This window comes from Myiozetetes cayanensis, unplaced genomic scaffold, assembly GCF_022539395.1.
Source record: "Myiozetetes cayanensis isolate MyiCay16 unplaced genomic scaffold, myiCay2020 scf3, whole genome shotgun sequence".
NCBI classification, from domain to species: domain Eukaryota; kingdom Metazoa; phylum Chordata; class Aves; order Passeriformes; family Tyrannidae; genus Myiozetetes; species Myiozetetes cayanensis.
The window spans coordinates 14,329,578-14,346,111 of record NW_026087521.1 but is presented as its reverse complement, the minus strand read 5'-3'; the positions used below and the strand labels follow the sequence as shown (position 1 = coordinate 14,346,111).

Here is a 16,534-nt window from a genome sequence, read left to right as displayed (position 1 = left end):
CTGGCATCTAGATGCATTTCAGAAGCAGGATATCAGTTCTGCAGAGCTAAGCTTTGAGAGAATAAATCCCATAAGTGAGTCATCATTGTATCCACGAAATAAAGTAAAAAAGCAGTTGCTTTTTCCTCTCTTCCTGCCATCCAGACTGAAGTTTTTCAGAATACTGTCTTTCCACTACTGGATAACTTTCTTCCACTCAGATGGAAGCTATTTCTAGTATGGAGGCCAGAAAAAGGAGTAGTAGTTAGGCAACCATTCGTATCTCTACCTCCCATAACAATCCAGGTAGTCTTTTAACAATTCCTCACTTGCCGTGAGTGCCATCTCCTTTGTGTCACTTTGGGTGATGCCCTTCAGTTCTTTTAATGTGATTTTTGTGCATCTCAGTGCCATCGGAAAAGGGGAAGTGTTTTACCCAGGCTGTGATGAATATGTGTGCCAGAACTGAGCGTGACTCATCATCAAAGTTGTTTAAGTTCTATTTCCATCTGCCATCTGTTGACCATGATACATCTGAGTTGGTAGCCTTGGTATAAATTATGTGGGTTATTCTTCTAAAACTAAAATGAGAAAAAGAAATATTCAGCCAGTACTTTTACTGTTCACAATTAAACTGAATGTATATTGCAGGGTACTTCCATTTGCTTAATTCTCTCATAGCTTTGAGACCTTGATTAGAATTGAGAACAGGGTGTTTTAGCATTCAGCTGAGAGATTTTCCTGTGTACTCTTTGAAGGGTCCTTCCCAGCACTTTGAAGATAAATGGCACAGTTGAAAATGTGTTGTTCTAACAGGGAATTAGATTTCTTAAAGGGGGGGTTAGGCCTTGGGTCTGTTGAGGGTCCAAGAAGATTGTACTTTATTTTTATCACCAGTAATTTACTAGCATTTACCCTTACTGAAATTATGACCAGGTTGTTTTTCTTCTCTTTTTCTGACTCAGGATATTGCAGATAGTAAAATTATAAGTTTGGCCTTAGTGACTCTTCCTACTGAGAAGGAAAACTGGATTGTAGCAGGAACCCAGTCTGGTTCTCTGTGGGCACTTAACACAGATGATGAAACGAGAAGGCATCGTCTGCAGAAAATGTCAGATTCCATCACTTGTTTATACTCTCTTTCAAAGCAAAGGTATAAATTAATTTTAAATATTTGGGATTACATTTTGAAAATAATAGTAAACAAATATATTCATAAAATTACATCTGTAAACTATGCTGCTTTGTTCAGACAACTGCTTATTTTGCCTGTGTTTCCACTTAATTCTACAGCCAGTATAGCTGGGGACTACACTGCTGATCACAGGGGTTGTGTTTGCTTTTACTGTTTAATTGAATACTTGAAATACTAGAGACTTCTTGTTCATTTTTTTTCTTACCTGATTAAAACATTTCTAGAATTCATTATTTTATTTTATTTCAGCAAACAGAAGAATTTCTTCTTGGTAGGCACAGCTGATGGCAAACTGGCAGTTTTTGAAGACAGAGCAGTAAAGGTAGACTTGTTCTTTGCTATTCTACAAAGCGCTATCAGGAATATCTAAAGCAACTACCAAGAGTAGCTTTATTTCATGCTGCTTATTTTTTGATTTCTTCTCTAAAACTAAAAATAATTTTTTACTGCAGTCTTAGAGCTGCATATGTTTTAACAAGTAGAAGTAAGAGGCTGAAAATTCTTTTGAAAGGCCTGGCAAACTGGCTGGAGACTGACATTAATGGTTGATCTTAAGAATATTCTGACTATTTTAATCTCCTTTATTTATTGTTGTTACAGTTCCTTTTTCTTCTAACTTAGTAAATTTTCTTAGAACAGCTATATTCAAAAAGAAAGTGTTGTTTAGGTTTTCTGTAGGTCAGAGTTCTCACAGAACAGATGAAGAAATACTGGGAGCTGTTTATATCAGCTGGTTCCTGAGGGTTAGCTCCTGACCATATGCAGTTTAGAGCAGTTATGGAATTGCAGTGCATTCCAGAAGTAGAATATGGTCCACTGTGGGATGTCTCCAAAGATACAGATGTGATTTTCCATCCAGTTCTTTAACTGCTCCTGGGCTTGCAGAAAGTGTCAGTCCCTGCTCTATCCTGTTTCCACTCACACAGGCTGTTTCCCTATGAGACATCTGTAATGGGAATATTTTCAGTCCGTAACATTCTTTAACTGTTCTGAACTATAATGGGTCAGAAAATCTGGATGTGTAAATTTAATTCAGCAATGCTGTGTGGCCTTGTTTTAGCAGTTTCTGAGTTCATCCTCCTTGTTTCTAATACAGAGTATATTTTTTCTTGCAGTGTAAGGGTGCTACACCTTTGAAGATAGTGACTATAGGAGATGTTAGCACACCATTGATGTGCTTAAAGGAATCCTCATGCTTATCTGAAAAAAATATAATCTGGGGAGGCTGTGGAACAAAAATCATTGCCTTAACTAGTGACTTCTCTGTTCAAAAGCTCATTGAAACAAAGACAAGTCAACTGTAAGTTTTTCTTATAAGTGATGTTACTTGGCACTTTTGTTGTTTTCATTAAAGATTTCTGACAGAACTTTGATGTAATGTCTTGTTCTAGAGCTCGTTCTTTGAGTTTGCTTGCTTCTGTTCTTTTCCTTCCATAATGCAGATGGAATATCAGCGAGTAGTGTTGAAAGTATTCGCTGCTGCTTTTAAACAAAGGTTATCCATTTTTACTCTATAAAGGATTTATGAAGTCAGTATCTGTTCAGAAAATGTATTAATGCAGCTGATCAGTTTTTCTCCTCCAATTGCATTAGTCCAGGCCTTGTTTGCTTTATTTAGAATTATGCATACATGCTTAGTATAGTATTTGTCCTTCCATGTTTGTCAGTATGTGTGCTTATCTTTGCCCTATATATATTTAATAATTTATATTTAATCAGTTATGATTGCCGACTTCTCGCTATTTAGAAATTATTGATTGATGCCTTTGGACTATTTGATATAATTCTCAGATGGACAAATCCTGCTTTGAAGTTAAGGGGAGTTTTTCCTGAGCAGGGAAAACAGTGTTTGATGAGAAAGATTTATTAATAGCCTTTGAGCATTAATGCACCTCCAAGGATATCAGGCAGCCCAACTCTGTTACTCAGAGAATTGATGTTAAACTGTAGCAAGATTATAGCAAAGCCTTTTAGTTGTATCTTAGCCCAATTTGGTTTTAAGGCTGAATGATTCTCCAAGAGTCAGAAGGAAACTAACCCCACTCATAATAGTCACCTTTTTCTACTAGGTATTTTCTTTGTAGCTAACAGGAGTGCTTCTCTCTCCTAGGTTCTGTCATAATGCTTACAGTGATGCAAACATTATTTCAATAGCAATAGACAAATCCATCTACTTGGCAAAGAAAAACAGCCATTTTGTGGAAATCTGGGACAAGAAGACGGAAAAACTTTCTGAACTAATTGACTGTGCACATTTTCTTAAGTAAGTGTTTTATTGCAGATTGTTGGCCTAATGGAAAGAAAACCGAATATCAAATTGCCTTCTGTAGCATGGTACCTTAACCTGCCAGAGGTAAGGGATTTGCCCAGCTCTTTGAGGAAATGTGGATTTCCTTTCCTCTCCATTGGCCCAGAACTTCAGAATATTCCATGGAGAATCCCATTTTTAAAAAATTCTTATATTTCACGATACATCAAGAAAACCCATTTAACTCCAGAAAGAAGAAAGTCTTTTGCTGTCCTTCAGGTACTAATGCTTTTACATGCAGTTACTTCCTGCATCCCCTGATTAAGAATGTCTGATCTCTCCAGTGCACAGATTCAGTAGGAGATCAGAGTTTTATTAACGGTGACAGTGATTTTCATTTGCATTTAAATTGTTCCTCTCCCTTAATGTGCCACATCCATTTTTTTTATGGTGAGGTTGGGAGCAGGTGTAGGTGTGCTCTTCCCACTTTGCAGTGACATTAATCAGAAGGCAGAGAAGTATCCCTGCCTTCTGTTTATGGGCCTTCTGAAGCTGACCAGCTGGCTCTTAGACATCCAGTAGTTTTCATCCCAGTTTGTTAGCATGAGATTTTTGTTGCTTGTCCTGATGAATGATTGTTTTGAAGTCTGGTATTGAGAGAGTCGTTTTATTAGTTGTGGAATAGTGTGCCACCGGATTTCAATACCAATTCTCTCCATACTCTTAGGAACAAAGTGGAAAAACTAAATAAGGAATCAAAACATAAACTGGCTTATTCTGGAAGAGTGAAGACAATTTGCCTGCAGAAAAATACTGCACTGTGGATAGGGACAGGAGGAGGACATATCTTGCTGCTTGATTTATCAACGCGTCGTCCTGTACGAGTTATAGACAACTTTTGTGATTCTGTTAGAGTCATGATAGCAGCTCAGCTGGGTAAGTAAAACCATTCAGATGACGAGTACTTTGAAGGTAGTGCCAAGTTTAGCTGTGCTGTGTCCAGTTTGTTGTGGTGTTCCAGGAACAAATTAGCACTATCCATGATTTGTTCATTCATTTTGTTCCTCTGCTGTCCTCTCCAGTCGGTGTCAGACACTCGGGTGTTGGCCCAATACCAGCAGGTTGAATACCTGTGCCCACAGGAAGCAACAGCTCTTCCCTGGCTTGTCACTGATCAGCACGTGGACAGACCCCACTTCACTGCATCCTTGTGCCGTGTTTCAGCACACACCGTCTTCTGTCCCTTGGTCTTCTCTTACACAGATAGCCTGTGTTCTTTCTCCAGCCTGAGTGTTACACTTCTGGCTTCTCTCTCTGTGGACCATGTTAGATTTTAATAATTTTTCCTTAATTGCTTATTTCCTAGTTTTCTTCTCCCATCCTTACTCAGGGATTGTTTTTTAGCCCATATCAACTCAAGTTCATGGTACTGCAGTGGGGAATACACTCAAAATGCACATTATTTCAAAAAGTACTTTGTGGCACAACATGTGGATTCCCATCACTTTACACTGAGTTTTGAAACCAACTCAGGAGTTTCCCTGTCAGTGTGATTTAAAGTGTGTTTGCTGTAAAAAAAAAAGACACTGAAGCTCTTGCCATGGATTCAGAAGCACACAGTAATCCTGCTAGCAAATTTCTTGGTTGCAGGCTGTGTACGTTTTCTCATTACTATCATGAACTTATTCTGGAGCTGGTTTTTCCTTTCTGGCACCACAAGAATCTGTAGACTGCAGTTAGCTCAGAGTGCTGGGTTGTATAAGTCAAAAAAACTCCGTCTTCCTCTGACTTGCCTTTGCCTGAGACAGCAAGTTTGTACAGTCTGCTCAGTCCTCAGCCCCACTATAGCACAGCATTTTCAGTCCATCTGGTCCTGGTAGCTACAGAGTTAGTACTATAAAGGGACATTTTATTTTTAGCATTTTGTAAATAACAGTTACTATGAAAACACAATTTCTGCCTCACTTATCACTGTCATTGATAGGGAAAGTATATTGCATAGAATAGTACAGTGTGATTTAAAAACATTTGTAATCAAAATTTTATGTATAGAAAAACTATTATTCAGGAGAAGGAGTTTAGCTGTGTTTGCACAAATCTCAAGAATGGCAAATAAGGTTGATATATGCAGTTTGATGTGTACTTTTTTCTTTTGATCGTCTTTTCACAGCAATTATTTATAAGGGTTGGGTGTTTTTTCCTAAATTCAAGGCCTTGGTTTCTACTGGGATTCTCACAGAATCAGTGAAAATAGCACTGAGACTGCTGAGCAGTTCTTCAACAGAACCACATTGCTTCTGTGAAATAGAAGATAAATGGAAATATTTTTGTATGAAATAGTTTCATTTCAGGTTAAAATATATAATGTCAATTAGATATAAATATTTCAGGAAAAGAATATTGCCAGACTTTGAGACAATGATTTTATCTGTGGTTCATATATGAATATGAAATATAGTATCATTTTCCAATTCTGTCACCCAACACATTGATCTTTAATAGACCTGAGACTTCCCATAGAGAATAATTTATATGTAAATCTGTAGTTCATTTTGCAAGTACAAATTTAGATTTCTATATGGTAAGACAGGACCCAAGTCTAAAGAAGAGGCGTTATACTCAAGTTCCAATCACTTTTATAAGGAGTATGGATAGGTCTGCTTGCAGAAAAAATTAAAGTAATGAAAAATCTGAGCATGGAGGATGTGTATGGTTCCCACCACCCCTCATCTACTATAATCAGTCTTTTTTTGCATTATTCAGTAGGCACTTCCTTATGGTCCATCCCCTATTTCCACTTCCCTGCTAACTCCCACCTATGTGCCATCCCTAGTTCAGAATATTTTTACTCAGTTTGTGTCATATTTCATGGGTTTTTGTTCATAACCAAACTGATAACTGGTGCTTTCTGCTGTGCACTGGGACTTTATTTGCCACCTGTCCCTTTGCTGTGACCCCACTACCTCTGCTGTGCTATATAATAGGGTGCTTTGTTCTTGGGCTTGTTCAACAGGCTGGTCGGCTGATCCCGTGCTTGAGCCTTTTGGAACCCGGATAAACCCCACATTAAATGGAGACATGAACTACATTGTCTTCATGTCTGGGTTTGTCATGGTCAGTGATTTTGAATAAAGGGTCCTATTGACTGAGCTCTACTTTCTGTCCTCTTAGTGCCATGATGCCATCTACTCTTTCTGACCTTAAATTAAGAAATTCCCATTAAAACTAAAATTTGTCATTTTATTTCTTTGAAATAGGGTGTCTCAAGAATGCAGTCCTAGTTTTGGGATATTGCTATAAAAGTGACACCGAAGACAACAAATATCACAAAGGTATCTGAACTGTGTTTTATTAATTTGTATTAGTGGAGTGGACACTATTGAGTTCATGATCATCATCTGACATAATTTTATTGAAACATTATTATTAAATAGTTTTTGTTTTCTTTTGCATATCTGGGCTCTATACAAACTGACAGTAACTCCAAAAATGGACCAGAGGAAGCCACTGTTTAAGTATATAATATAATTTGTTGGGATGCTGTGTTGGAGAGTAAATGTCATTGCCTAATTGGAGAATGTATCAAATGGATTTCCAGAGGGGTCTGTGCTAGGTCAGGAATCCTCAATGCTTTTATGAGTGATGTGGATGAAAAAACAGTAATGTGCTTCTCAGATTTGCAGACAACTCTTTGCTGAGGCACAAACTCACTGGAGGGCAGGATTAGAACTCAAAGTGACCTTGACAAATAGAACAAATGGTCTGGAAGGAAATAGGATACAACTCAGTAAGGACAAACACAAGACCTTTTACTTAATTAGGAATGATCCGTTGTACCAACATGAGGAAATGATCAGCTTAAACAGCAGTGCTGCAGAAAAATGGTTATAATTGATAGGAGGTTGATCATGAGTCAGCCACATCACGTGGCTGCAGAAGAGGCAACACCACTTTCACACCAGTTAAAAAGTGCTGTCTGTAAGGCATAAGCTAATTCTTACACTCTGCTCAGTGCTCATATGGCCTCTGCTGGAGGAGCACATCCATCTGGGACATTGCTGAATGAGCTGGACTATTTGGAATAGTCCAGAGGAGAGAAATGCAACCTGTGAGGAAATGTTGCAGGAAGTTTAGTTGGTTAATATAAATAAAGCTTAGAGAGGACATGATAATAGGCTTCAAATATGTAAATAAAGAGCGAGGGAATAAAGACTTGTACATATTCCCTGTGGGTACGATAAGAACGAACCAGTTTCTGTCACAGAAAGGGAGATTAGGTCAGACATTGGTAAAAGCTTCCTGACAATTAGGATAGCAAAGTGCTGGAAGATACAAAAGCTCCATCTTTGGATTTTTCTAAGAACAGTTACAGTTGGTGCTCTGATCAATGCCCTTCTTCACCTTTATCTCATCCCAGTTTCAGTGACTCCTAAAAATGTGGCAATGGTAGTATAAAGTTAAGGGTGGCAAGTGTAGATGAGCTGACTAAAAAATAAGACTCAAGCTTAGTGCACTGGGGTTTATGTTATGGTATTCCCCAATTCCTGTTACCATAAGAACACTTACTGCCTTTTTAACATTTTTGTTTTGTTTAAGAGTGACATAAATTGTAGAGAGGAATCAGAGAATCCCAGAATTCTTGGACCTTGGTTTCTGAGCCCCTACTTATGCAGGTGTTCTCAATTATCCCTCTCCCACTAAAAGCACTGTGAATTCTTAATGAATAGAGAGTTGTTTGCATGAATGGAGATTGAAGAAGTGACCTTTTCTCAGTATATTGACTAGCTTATGAAATCAGTTTTTAGTTAACAGTGAATGGGATTTGAATCTCATAAGCTGCTTGGGAAAACAGAGATGAAATTTTGTGCAAGCACCTCAGTACAGCTCAGCACAGCTACATTAACTGTAGCTCAGGTCAGTACCTTATGGCCCACAGGCTCCAGAAATGGTTTTTCAAGTACTTTTAAATGGGGTACTGTAAATTTAGGGACTGGAATCCAAACCATTGTGAGTACAAGAACAAACAAGCAAGTACAAACAGCTTGTAGCCTGTGATTGCATTATCTCACACATGAAGTGTCATGTAACTTGTCTTCCAGGTCCTAAGGATCCTGCTTCACTGAGTGAATTTACAAGTAATTAAAAATAAGCAGATAAGCAAAACCATGCTAATTATGTAATAATTCATCTCTGTTGCAGTTTTCAAATTTTCTTTTTTTTTTCCCCAGAGTTACAATCCTGTGTGTCAGTGTGGGACATTAACCTGCCCCATGAAGTGCAAAACCTGAAAAAACATATAGAAATGAGACAGGAACTAGCAGAAAAAATGAAGAGCTTTTCTTTGGACTGAAAAGTCACCCTGCAAGTGCCATACTCTTTTCTAGTCTTCCATCCTAACATACCGTGCAATAATTACAACTTCTTGCTGTTGTTTTGAACTAAAACCAGGAAGAAAATCGCCATGAGAGTATTCATAGGATGCCAAGAAGAAAGAAGTTATTTGTAGTGTTTGAAAGGACAGAAAACTGTTGACAATTTCTGAATCTAAAATGCTGTCGTGCACCCATTGTTTACTTGTGAAGTTCTGCTCTCAGCCACTACGGCTCCACTCCGGTATAACGTTGTTCATCCGGTTTTTGATCCCAGCTAAACTCAGAACAAGCCAGGAGACTATAAACAGCTCTAATTTACTTCATTATCTCTACTGAGTTGACTCTCTAATAAGAAGCAAAATTGAAGCCTCTGTGTGTTAACTGCAGTTTGCATGTATGAGCTTGCTCTTATGATTCATGCTTTAGTAGTAAGTCAGAGCTCATGACCCTGAGTATATGAAAAAAACATTATAGTTTACCTAATAGCAGTGTTTAAAGGAATATGTAGTGACTGCATTACTCTTTGAAAACAACAGGCAGAATAGTCTTTATTTCTCCCATGAATAATTGACTTTTTTTTTCATTATGACCAGAAAAAGCCCATTGTGCTACAATAATAGAATAGCTCAGAATTTAAATACACTCACAGGCTTCTGCAAGTTGGTGTCCTCTTGTATTCCTGCAGCCTGCCTGGCTCTAGGAGATGTAGTCACACTGTTGGGAATGTTACTGTTCACATCGATCTCTTGTGCAGCTCACTTGGAAAACCAAGGAGAAAGCATGAGGTGAAAGCTCTGATCCAAATGCTGCTCTGACTTTGCCACACAGAGAGCAGCATCCTGCTGTCAGCAGACCACAGGCTCTTGGTCCAGCTTGTTCCTTCACTTACCTCAATCTAAAAACAAAAGGGAACTTTCACTTTGATATTTCGAACATGCAAAGTTTCCACTTATTAATTCTTGGTTTCATTTGTATTGTTATTTTGGGGGGGTAATCAGGGGAACCTTGAGGAGTGTAAGAATTGGCTGCCTCTTGCAAATTTGTTGCCACACATCATCATTCAAGAGCCGACTTCTGCTGCTCGGGCTGTAAGTCCAAGCTGCTGCTTGCAGCCAGCACTGACCTGCCCTAAGGAAGTGCCTTCTTTCTGTCCATCTGAAGACAGACATCAGGTTTTTTTTTTGATACCAAAAGAATCTACAGGGTGCTCCTGACATCTCAAGGGGTGGAATATCCAGAGCCATTCCTGAGTCTATGGAGCTGAATAAGGTTGAGCAACCAAAAGTTCTCAGTTTGTTTTGTTTTGTTTTTTGAGAAAATAACATACTGGGAAAACAGCATTTCTTGTGTCCAATTCTACTATTGTTCTATTTTCTGCCATTTTTGAGTGCATACTCAGGATTCCTTTCAGATATGCATCCCAGTTTTTATGTGTTCTTGTAATCTGCATACTGAGAATAATTTGCTATTTATATGGGATTTTATAACTCAGAAAATATATATTATAATAAATAGGGTTTTTTAAAAAATATATATGCATTGTGATTAAGTTTATTTATAAGTAATTTTGAAATGTAAGCCTTAAACATTTTTATTAAAACTGTGCTTTGTTAATAACCTGTCTACTTTCTCATCACTGAATTTTTAAGGAATGGCTTTTGTGTGCAGCTTTTTTGGCATTTAATTCCTTCAGGATGATGCAATAGCCCAGTTCTGTAGGTGGTATTGACACAGCTGTATTTGCACTTGTGCTCTGCCTCACAGTTCATGTCTTGAGCCCTTTTCCATTCCCCAGTTTGTCTTCTACTTGGTGTTCCATGCAGCTTTTCCCAGAGGTGGGAGGTGACCTGTAAGCAATGCTGTCCCTGTGGTCATTCCTCACCTCTCCAAGACATTCTGGATGAGAGTGATCTGAATCAGGACATTTATTGGATATTAAAGGAGGGCAAAGAACAAAAGAGACAACAGCAACCAAAGGAGAGTCAGGAGCTCACATGGCAAACCTGACTCAACTGACCACAGTGGGGAGAGAAAAATTCTGTGATGGTGTAACCCACGGGGTCTGTTTAGCAATACAGCACTCATTCCCATGGGGCACAGTGATCCAACTGCACCCTCTCCAGATGCTTTTTCGTATGGGAAGAAAATGAGAACATCCTCTGTTGGTGCTTCTTGTTAGAAGTGCTCAGGGACTGGCATCCCCTTCCCAGCTGGGATCTACCACGGGGAAGAACAGTACCCCTGAAACCTGCACTACAAGGAAACCATTCCCAAGAAACATCTCTACTGACAAACTACAAGGAAAGAGGAAAAAAGATCCATAACTTCATCTTCACTCTGGTTTTAGTTGAGCTGTTTGGAAACCGGTAGAAGCTGATCACTTAAAGAGGACAAGCTCTATTGGCTGTAGCTTCCTGTGTACTTAGGATAATATCCAGCACCTGAACACAGAGAGAGCCATTATTTCAAAAAGGGACTGTTTGCTCCTGGGAAACAAGCATGTGGTGTGGCTGTGACTGAACACCTGAGCTGGGACAGGTGATTAACCCTGTGTTCATCAGTGCAGCTAAATGGTGCCGGGGTTTGAACCTAAAGACAAGGAGAAAAATTGTACAGAGTGAGCTGAATGCTTGATTAGATACCAATTTGTTTGGTTTGTTTTAAACTACTCTTTCCCTCCTGTGCTACTGACTTTAATTAGAGTCATTCTTTTTTATTGGTTGCTTGCTCTGGCAGATTACATACGCAGATTCACCTGTTCATTAATTTTAACCTCATTTCTTTTACAAGCAGTTCTGGTCAATCCTACTGTAAACAAGGTACAGAGCCTGATTAATGCACTTTCTGTATTATATCTTGGCTTTCCTTTTACTCTGAAATCTCACACTGTCTCGTGTCCCATATTATTACCCTATTACTTCTTCATGCACCACTTTGGGGCAAAACTGGGACACATAAGAGAGGAGAGAGAACAAGGCCTCTTAGGTGTTGCTTGATCCCCAACACAGGCATTTATCATTACTGCCACTTACTAACTATCCCAACCACCTGCAGCAAGCAAGGCAAATAATCCATTTTATGATGAACACTTCACATACCAGAGACATGAGAAAGTAATAAGGGAGAAGAATGAGTATCAGTGCACAATGAAAACATAGTGACAATCATATTTTTCTATTAGTCTTTCAAGTAGAAAAGTATATGAACAATCACTCTTCTCATTTTTTGCCTTTTAAGTCATTCATTAAAAAAAATCTGAAAAGAGCTCCCCTTAAGAGAACCAAATTTTTTATCAGAACTAGCAATTGTTATTTATGTCTCACTTCTTCATCTATATTATGAACTCATCCCAAGACTCTACTGACTTACAAGTCTCTTATATAAACCCTCCTTCATGGCCTTTGAACAAGTGTAATTCATTGGCTGGCCAGCATTCCATTTTGGTAACTTTTCCAAATTTTTTTTTTTTTTTTTAGTAGGCCTGGGTCTTTGTAACAATTAGTTTATAAATATGAAGTGGCATAATCACATTAAAATGGAGAATCATACTTATTGCATATCTGTATTTTTAAATTAATGATTTTAAAAGGAAACAACTGCAAGATGTATTTTTGTTGTATTAGCAAAGGGAAACCTCACCACAGATTCAAAAGTGAACCCAAGTGAAATTCCTAGCAGGAATCTTTCAGCTTCAGGAATGCTCTTTGCTATATCAGTGAGCTGCACAGGCACTGTGTGAGGACAGCTCTGCCTCTAGTGTGGGTACCTCAGTAAGATGCCTCAATACTTACACTAGCTTTTGTTCAATTAAGTAGCAGAATTACAAGAATGATCAAACTGTGAAACAATTTTTTTACCCTGCACTGCCCTTATGCTGACTGGTACCTATCTTTAAATGGGTTACTTGTACAGAGCAGTAAACCGAAATTATTTTTTAGAAGTTATTAAAACTTATGATACATTATTAGATCTATTAAAAATAGTATTTTTTTTAATTATCCCAATATGACTCTAGTAAAAACAAGATGAAAGTAAAAAAAGCAAGCAAACACCTCTTGTTTTTTTCCTTCTCTCTGTCGCTTTGCTTTTCCTGCTGCCAGAGGTTTGTTATGCCCTGCAGTCAGTCCCCACAAAGGTTGTCACTAATTACTGAGGGGAGACTTAAAAATCGATGTGCTGTCTCTGGCGTGTGCGATTATTTACTTCACTTCCACCGCAGCCCATTAGTGTCACTGACCTGAAAAGTTAAAGCAGGCAGGAAAGGGGGAAGAAGCTAAAACCTTCTTCAGTGGCAATTCCAATTCTCTCTTACTGAACCATTTTTTCCCGTGGTTTCTGCTGTGCTTTTACCCCGCTGCCCCTTGGCGCTGCAGGCCGCGCTTTTGCCGTGCCGCCTCGGCACGGACGGCTCAGCTGTGCCTGGGACAGGGGCTGCCTTGGCCGCTCCCATCCTCCCGAGAAGCACAGAACGGTGGTACAGAAGAGAAGGGGGAGAGAGGAAGGGAAATAAATAAGAGCAGGAATCTCAGCAGCCGAGCCAGCCGCGCTGTGTGGGGGCCCGGGACCCGCTTTGTGCTGCCCCCGAATCCCCCCGCGGGGCTGTGCCCGGCACGGAGGGCAGGGCAGAAAGCGTGGCCACACAGTGCCCGGTCCTGAATGAAGGACAGCCGGGCAGGAGCGGCAGGCTGGCAGCGGCACAGGGCTGGCCGGCAGAATCCCCTCTGGGGATGGGGGCTGCATCCCAGCGGGCGCCTCCAGCTTCTCCTGCGCCCTCGCCTCCCGTGCCAGGCGCGCCGCGGCTCCCTCAGGGTGCCCCAGGCCCGGCTCGCTCTGCACCGAGCCCTGTTCAACGAGGCTGCAAAAGGGAAAAATCCCTCACCATGAGCTCCCTTTTCGCGTCCTTTCTCAAGGGAAGGATGACCCACAACGGAGTCACAGCAGGAAAGGAGAGGCCTTGGGCTCGCCCGCGGGCCGGGGGTCAGCCCGACACGGTGACAGTGCCGTACAGGGTCACACAGCTCCACATCGCCGCCTCCTCCCCGCTCCAGGTTTCGGCAGAGCCCAGCCTGCCACGGAGCACCCTCGGGCCATGAGGCCGCAGCACGGCCGGACAGGCCTTTACGCTGTAGAAAGCGATTCATAGAGTGGCAACGGAAACACCTGGCTCTTTTTACTGTAAATACAATGACCTTAGGCCAGTGATTCTCAGTTCTGCTTTTTCTTGCCTTGACGTCTCTGCAATTGCCTTGAAAACATCTGTTTTCTGCGGAGCTACAAGAAACATCCACCCCCGCCACCACCTGCCAGGCTCCTGGGCTCTGCAGTTTGGAATTGAAATCAACTGAGCCAAGGTGGAGGCTCAAAAACGTCGATTTCACACCAGCATCCTCAGAAGTCACAATAAATAATTTTTTAAAAAAGCTGCAGAACTGCTCTCAAGAGCTACAAGCCCTTGGAAGAGCAGCTGCAGCGTTTGCAGCTCGCCGTGCAGAGGGTGGGGAGCACCAAAAGCCTGTCCGCTCCCCCTGTGGTGATAAAAGGTGTTTCCTCTCTGCACTCCTCCACGGACTGCCACAGGGACAACTCCTTTGCATTAGTCGAACGCTGTCAGGTTCAGGCACAACTCAAAGGATTCTGTTAAATCGCATACGCACAGTAAAGGTTTAATGAGCTTCCTGTTATTCCAGTGAAGTTCAAAATTTGCAAAGTGAGTTTCTAAACTTTTAAGGAGAAGTCCCCACACTCCCGAGTGAAGCAGTGAAACAGCAGCTCCTGACGGACAGAGAGCTCGGGCCAACCAGCTCGGTGCAGCAGCCCTGCTCAGTTTAAATACCACCGTTGTTCACAGTCAATTTTAATACTCAACCACCAGCCAGGGAATTAAGCTTCGGTAAACAGTAATTTTCAAATATCATCCATGCGTCAAAACTCATCTCCTCCCTTCCTTTTTTTTTCCTTCTCCAAAATAGTAGTATGTGCTGAGCACTCTGTAACTAGAAAATCTCATGGCAATACACGCTCCCACCTTGTAATTACAGGAAAACGTGCGAAGGAAAAAAACACAACAACCCCAAAACCATTCAGTTCTGGTTTTTACAGCTATTACAGCTAAACCCAGGAAGGGAAACAAACACCTGCGCTCTGCAGGGGCTTAGAAGTAGCTGGTGCAGAGCAATTACTTCTACTGAAGAGTCTGAAATCCCCTTTGCTGGAGCTGGGGATGGAAGTGAAGTAGGGGAGGTTTTCTGGCTTGAACTTTTGGGTTTTTGGCAGGGGAGCACAGGGCCCTTGCTCAGAGGAGCATCCGTGACAGCTCCAGTCTGTGATGGCGCAGGCAGAGACGCAGGCGCAGCAGCCTGGAAAAGTTCTGCTCATCCGGAGCCTGCCCAGCACCTGTTTGCTGTGGCCTCTTGGCCCCACGCCACACCAGGGTCCTCCTGACCTCAACCCAGTCTGGCTTTCTGTTTTTCACACTTCAAATTGCTGCTCCTGGGACTATGAATGTTTCTATCTATATACACAAAACAAAACCAAAAAGCTCCCAAACCAAGCCACAATGAGATTTTGCTTGAGTTCTGATATGTGGAAACCACAGAGAGATGCGTGTTCTCAGAGCATGCCTTCAGCTCTCCCCCTTAGGAGGCTGCACCACCCAGCCCTGAAGGTTCCTGTTTTGATGAATTTATCGACCAGCTCTCAGAAAGCTCCTCTGGAAGACAGGGAAAATTGACACTGCCTTTCTCCTGGGCCAGCAGCGACCAGGAAAGGACACTAAGCCATGTCAGAAGGAAAAGATGAAACATTTCATATCCCTTTAACTAAGCCAGCTGAAATGAATGCCAGTGCTCTAGCAAGGTGTGCAAGGGCAGGTGGACAGACCTACAGTGTCAAACCCTTGCGAGGGTCTGAAGGCAGCAGGCAAAGTCCCTCAGGGCTTCTTGAAGCATTAACTACTAAACATTAACTATATATGCAGGCATGGACATTTCTTTAAACAACAGACCACCACCAAGGCCAAATACTAGACATCATTTGCAGTAACTGAGCATTGATAGGGAAGTGTCTTTACAAGAAGTAACTTTGCACCAATCTGAGTAATCAATGTAAGTAAACCTCACACACTCCCACCTTCTGAGTGCCTTTTAAAAACAGAGATCTTTGCAAGTATCCCCAAACAAGCTGTTCTCATTTCCCATCTTCCCAGAAAAAACAGCTGCAGCACTTGGCTACCTCTGAAAAATAGAGAGCAGAGAGCTTTAGTGTCACCCGAACCACTGGAGATGTGATCAAGGTGATCACATCCCTCCTCCTTCGCTGTTACTGCACCATTAGACCAGACATCCTTAGCACCGGATCTTCTCACAGAGAACTCAACACAAAAGGGCGAGGCAACAGCTGCCTCCCCGGCCTTGGTTTTGTCTGTAGTTAATCACAGCGGCATTTATACACCAAACAGATATCTGCCTCTCACCGTTCCTAAGCAACGACACCGACTGCTCAGGGGTGAGTTTGTCAAATCAGTCCCTGAAAAGCTTAAAGGGATCTTGGGCAGGGCAAGGAGGGAAAGTCCTTGCCTAGCTCCACGCAGGACTGAGTCCACCAGCACGTCCTTTCCCACCATGGTGATTTTACAGCAACTTCTTGTCAATGCTGTGTGATTCTGGCTTGCAGGAAACAGGGCCAAGGATGCTCTGGTCTGTTAAAAAACACCACCTCTCCCAGGAGAGCAGGGCAGGAGCA

General features: G+C 41.3%; 1 protein-coding gene across 4 annotated transcripts in view; it reads left to right on the top strand.

The window, feature by feature from the left end:
- Nucleotides 1–10,411, top strand: part of LRRK2 (leucine rich repeat kinase 2) — a 64,104-nt gene extending 53,693 nt beyond the window's left edge. For all 4 annotated transcript variants that reach the window (XM_050325102.1, XM_050325101.1, XM_050325100.1 and 1 more), the window contains 7 exons: nt 945–1,132; nt 1,424–1,496; nt 2,290–2,474; nt 3,285–3,437; nt 4,150–4,358; nt 6,680–6,754; nt 8,651–10,411. In XM_050325102.1, the coding sequence (XP_050181059.1) occupies nt 945–1,132; nt 1,424–1,496; nt 2,290–2,474; nt 3,285–3,437; nt 4,150–4,358; nt 6,680–6,754; nt 8,651–8,772 (1,005 nt within the window). In that variant the 3' untranslated portion in view covers nt 8,773–10,411. The remainder of the gene's footprint in view (nt 1–944; nt 1,133–1,423; nt 1,497–2,289; nt 2,475–3,284; nt 3,438–4,149; nt 4,359–6,679; nt 6,755–8,650) is intronic.
- The last annotated feature ends 6,123 nt before the right edge of the window (nt 10,412–16,534 follow it).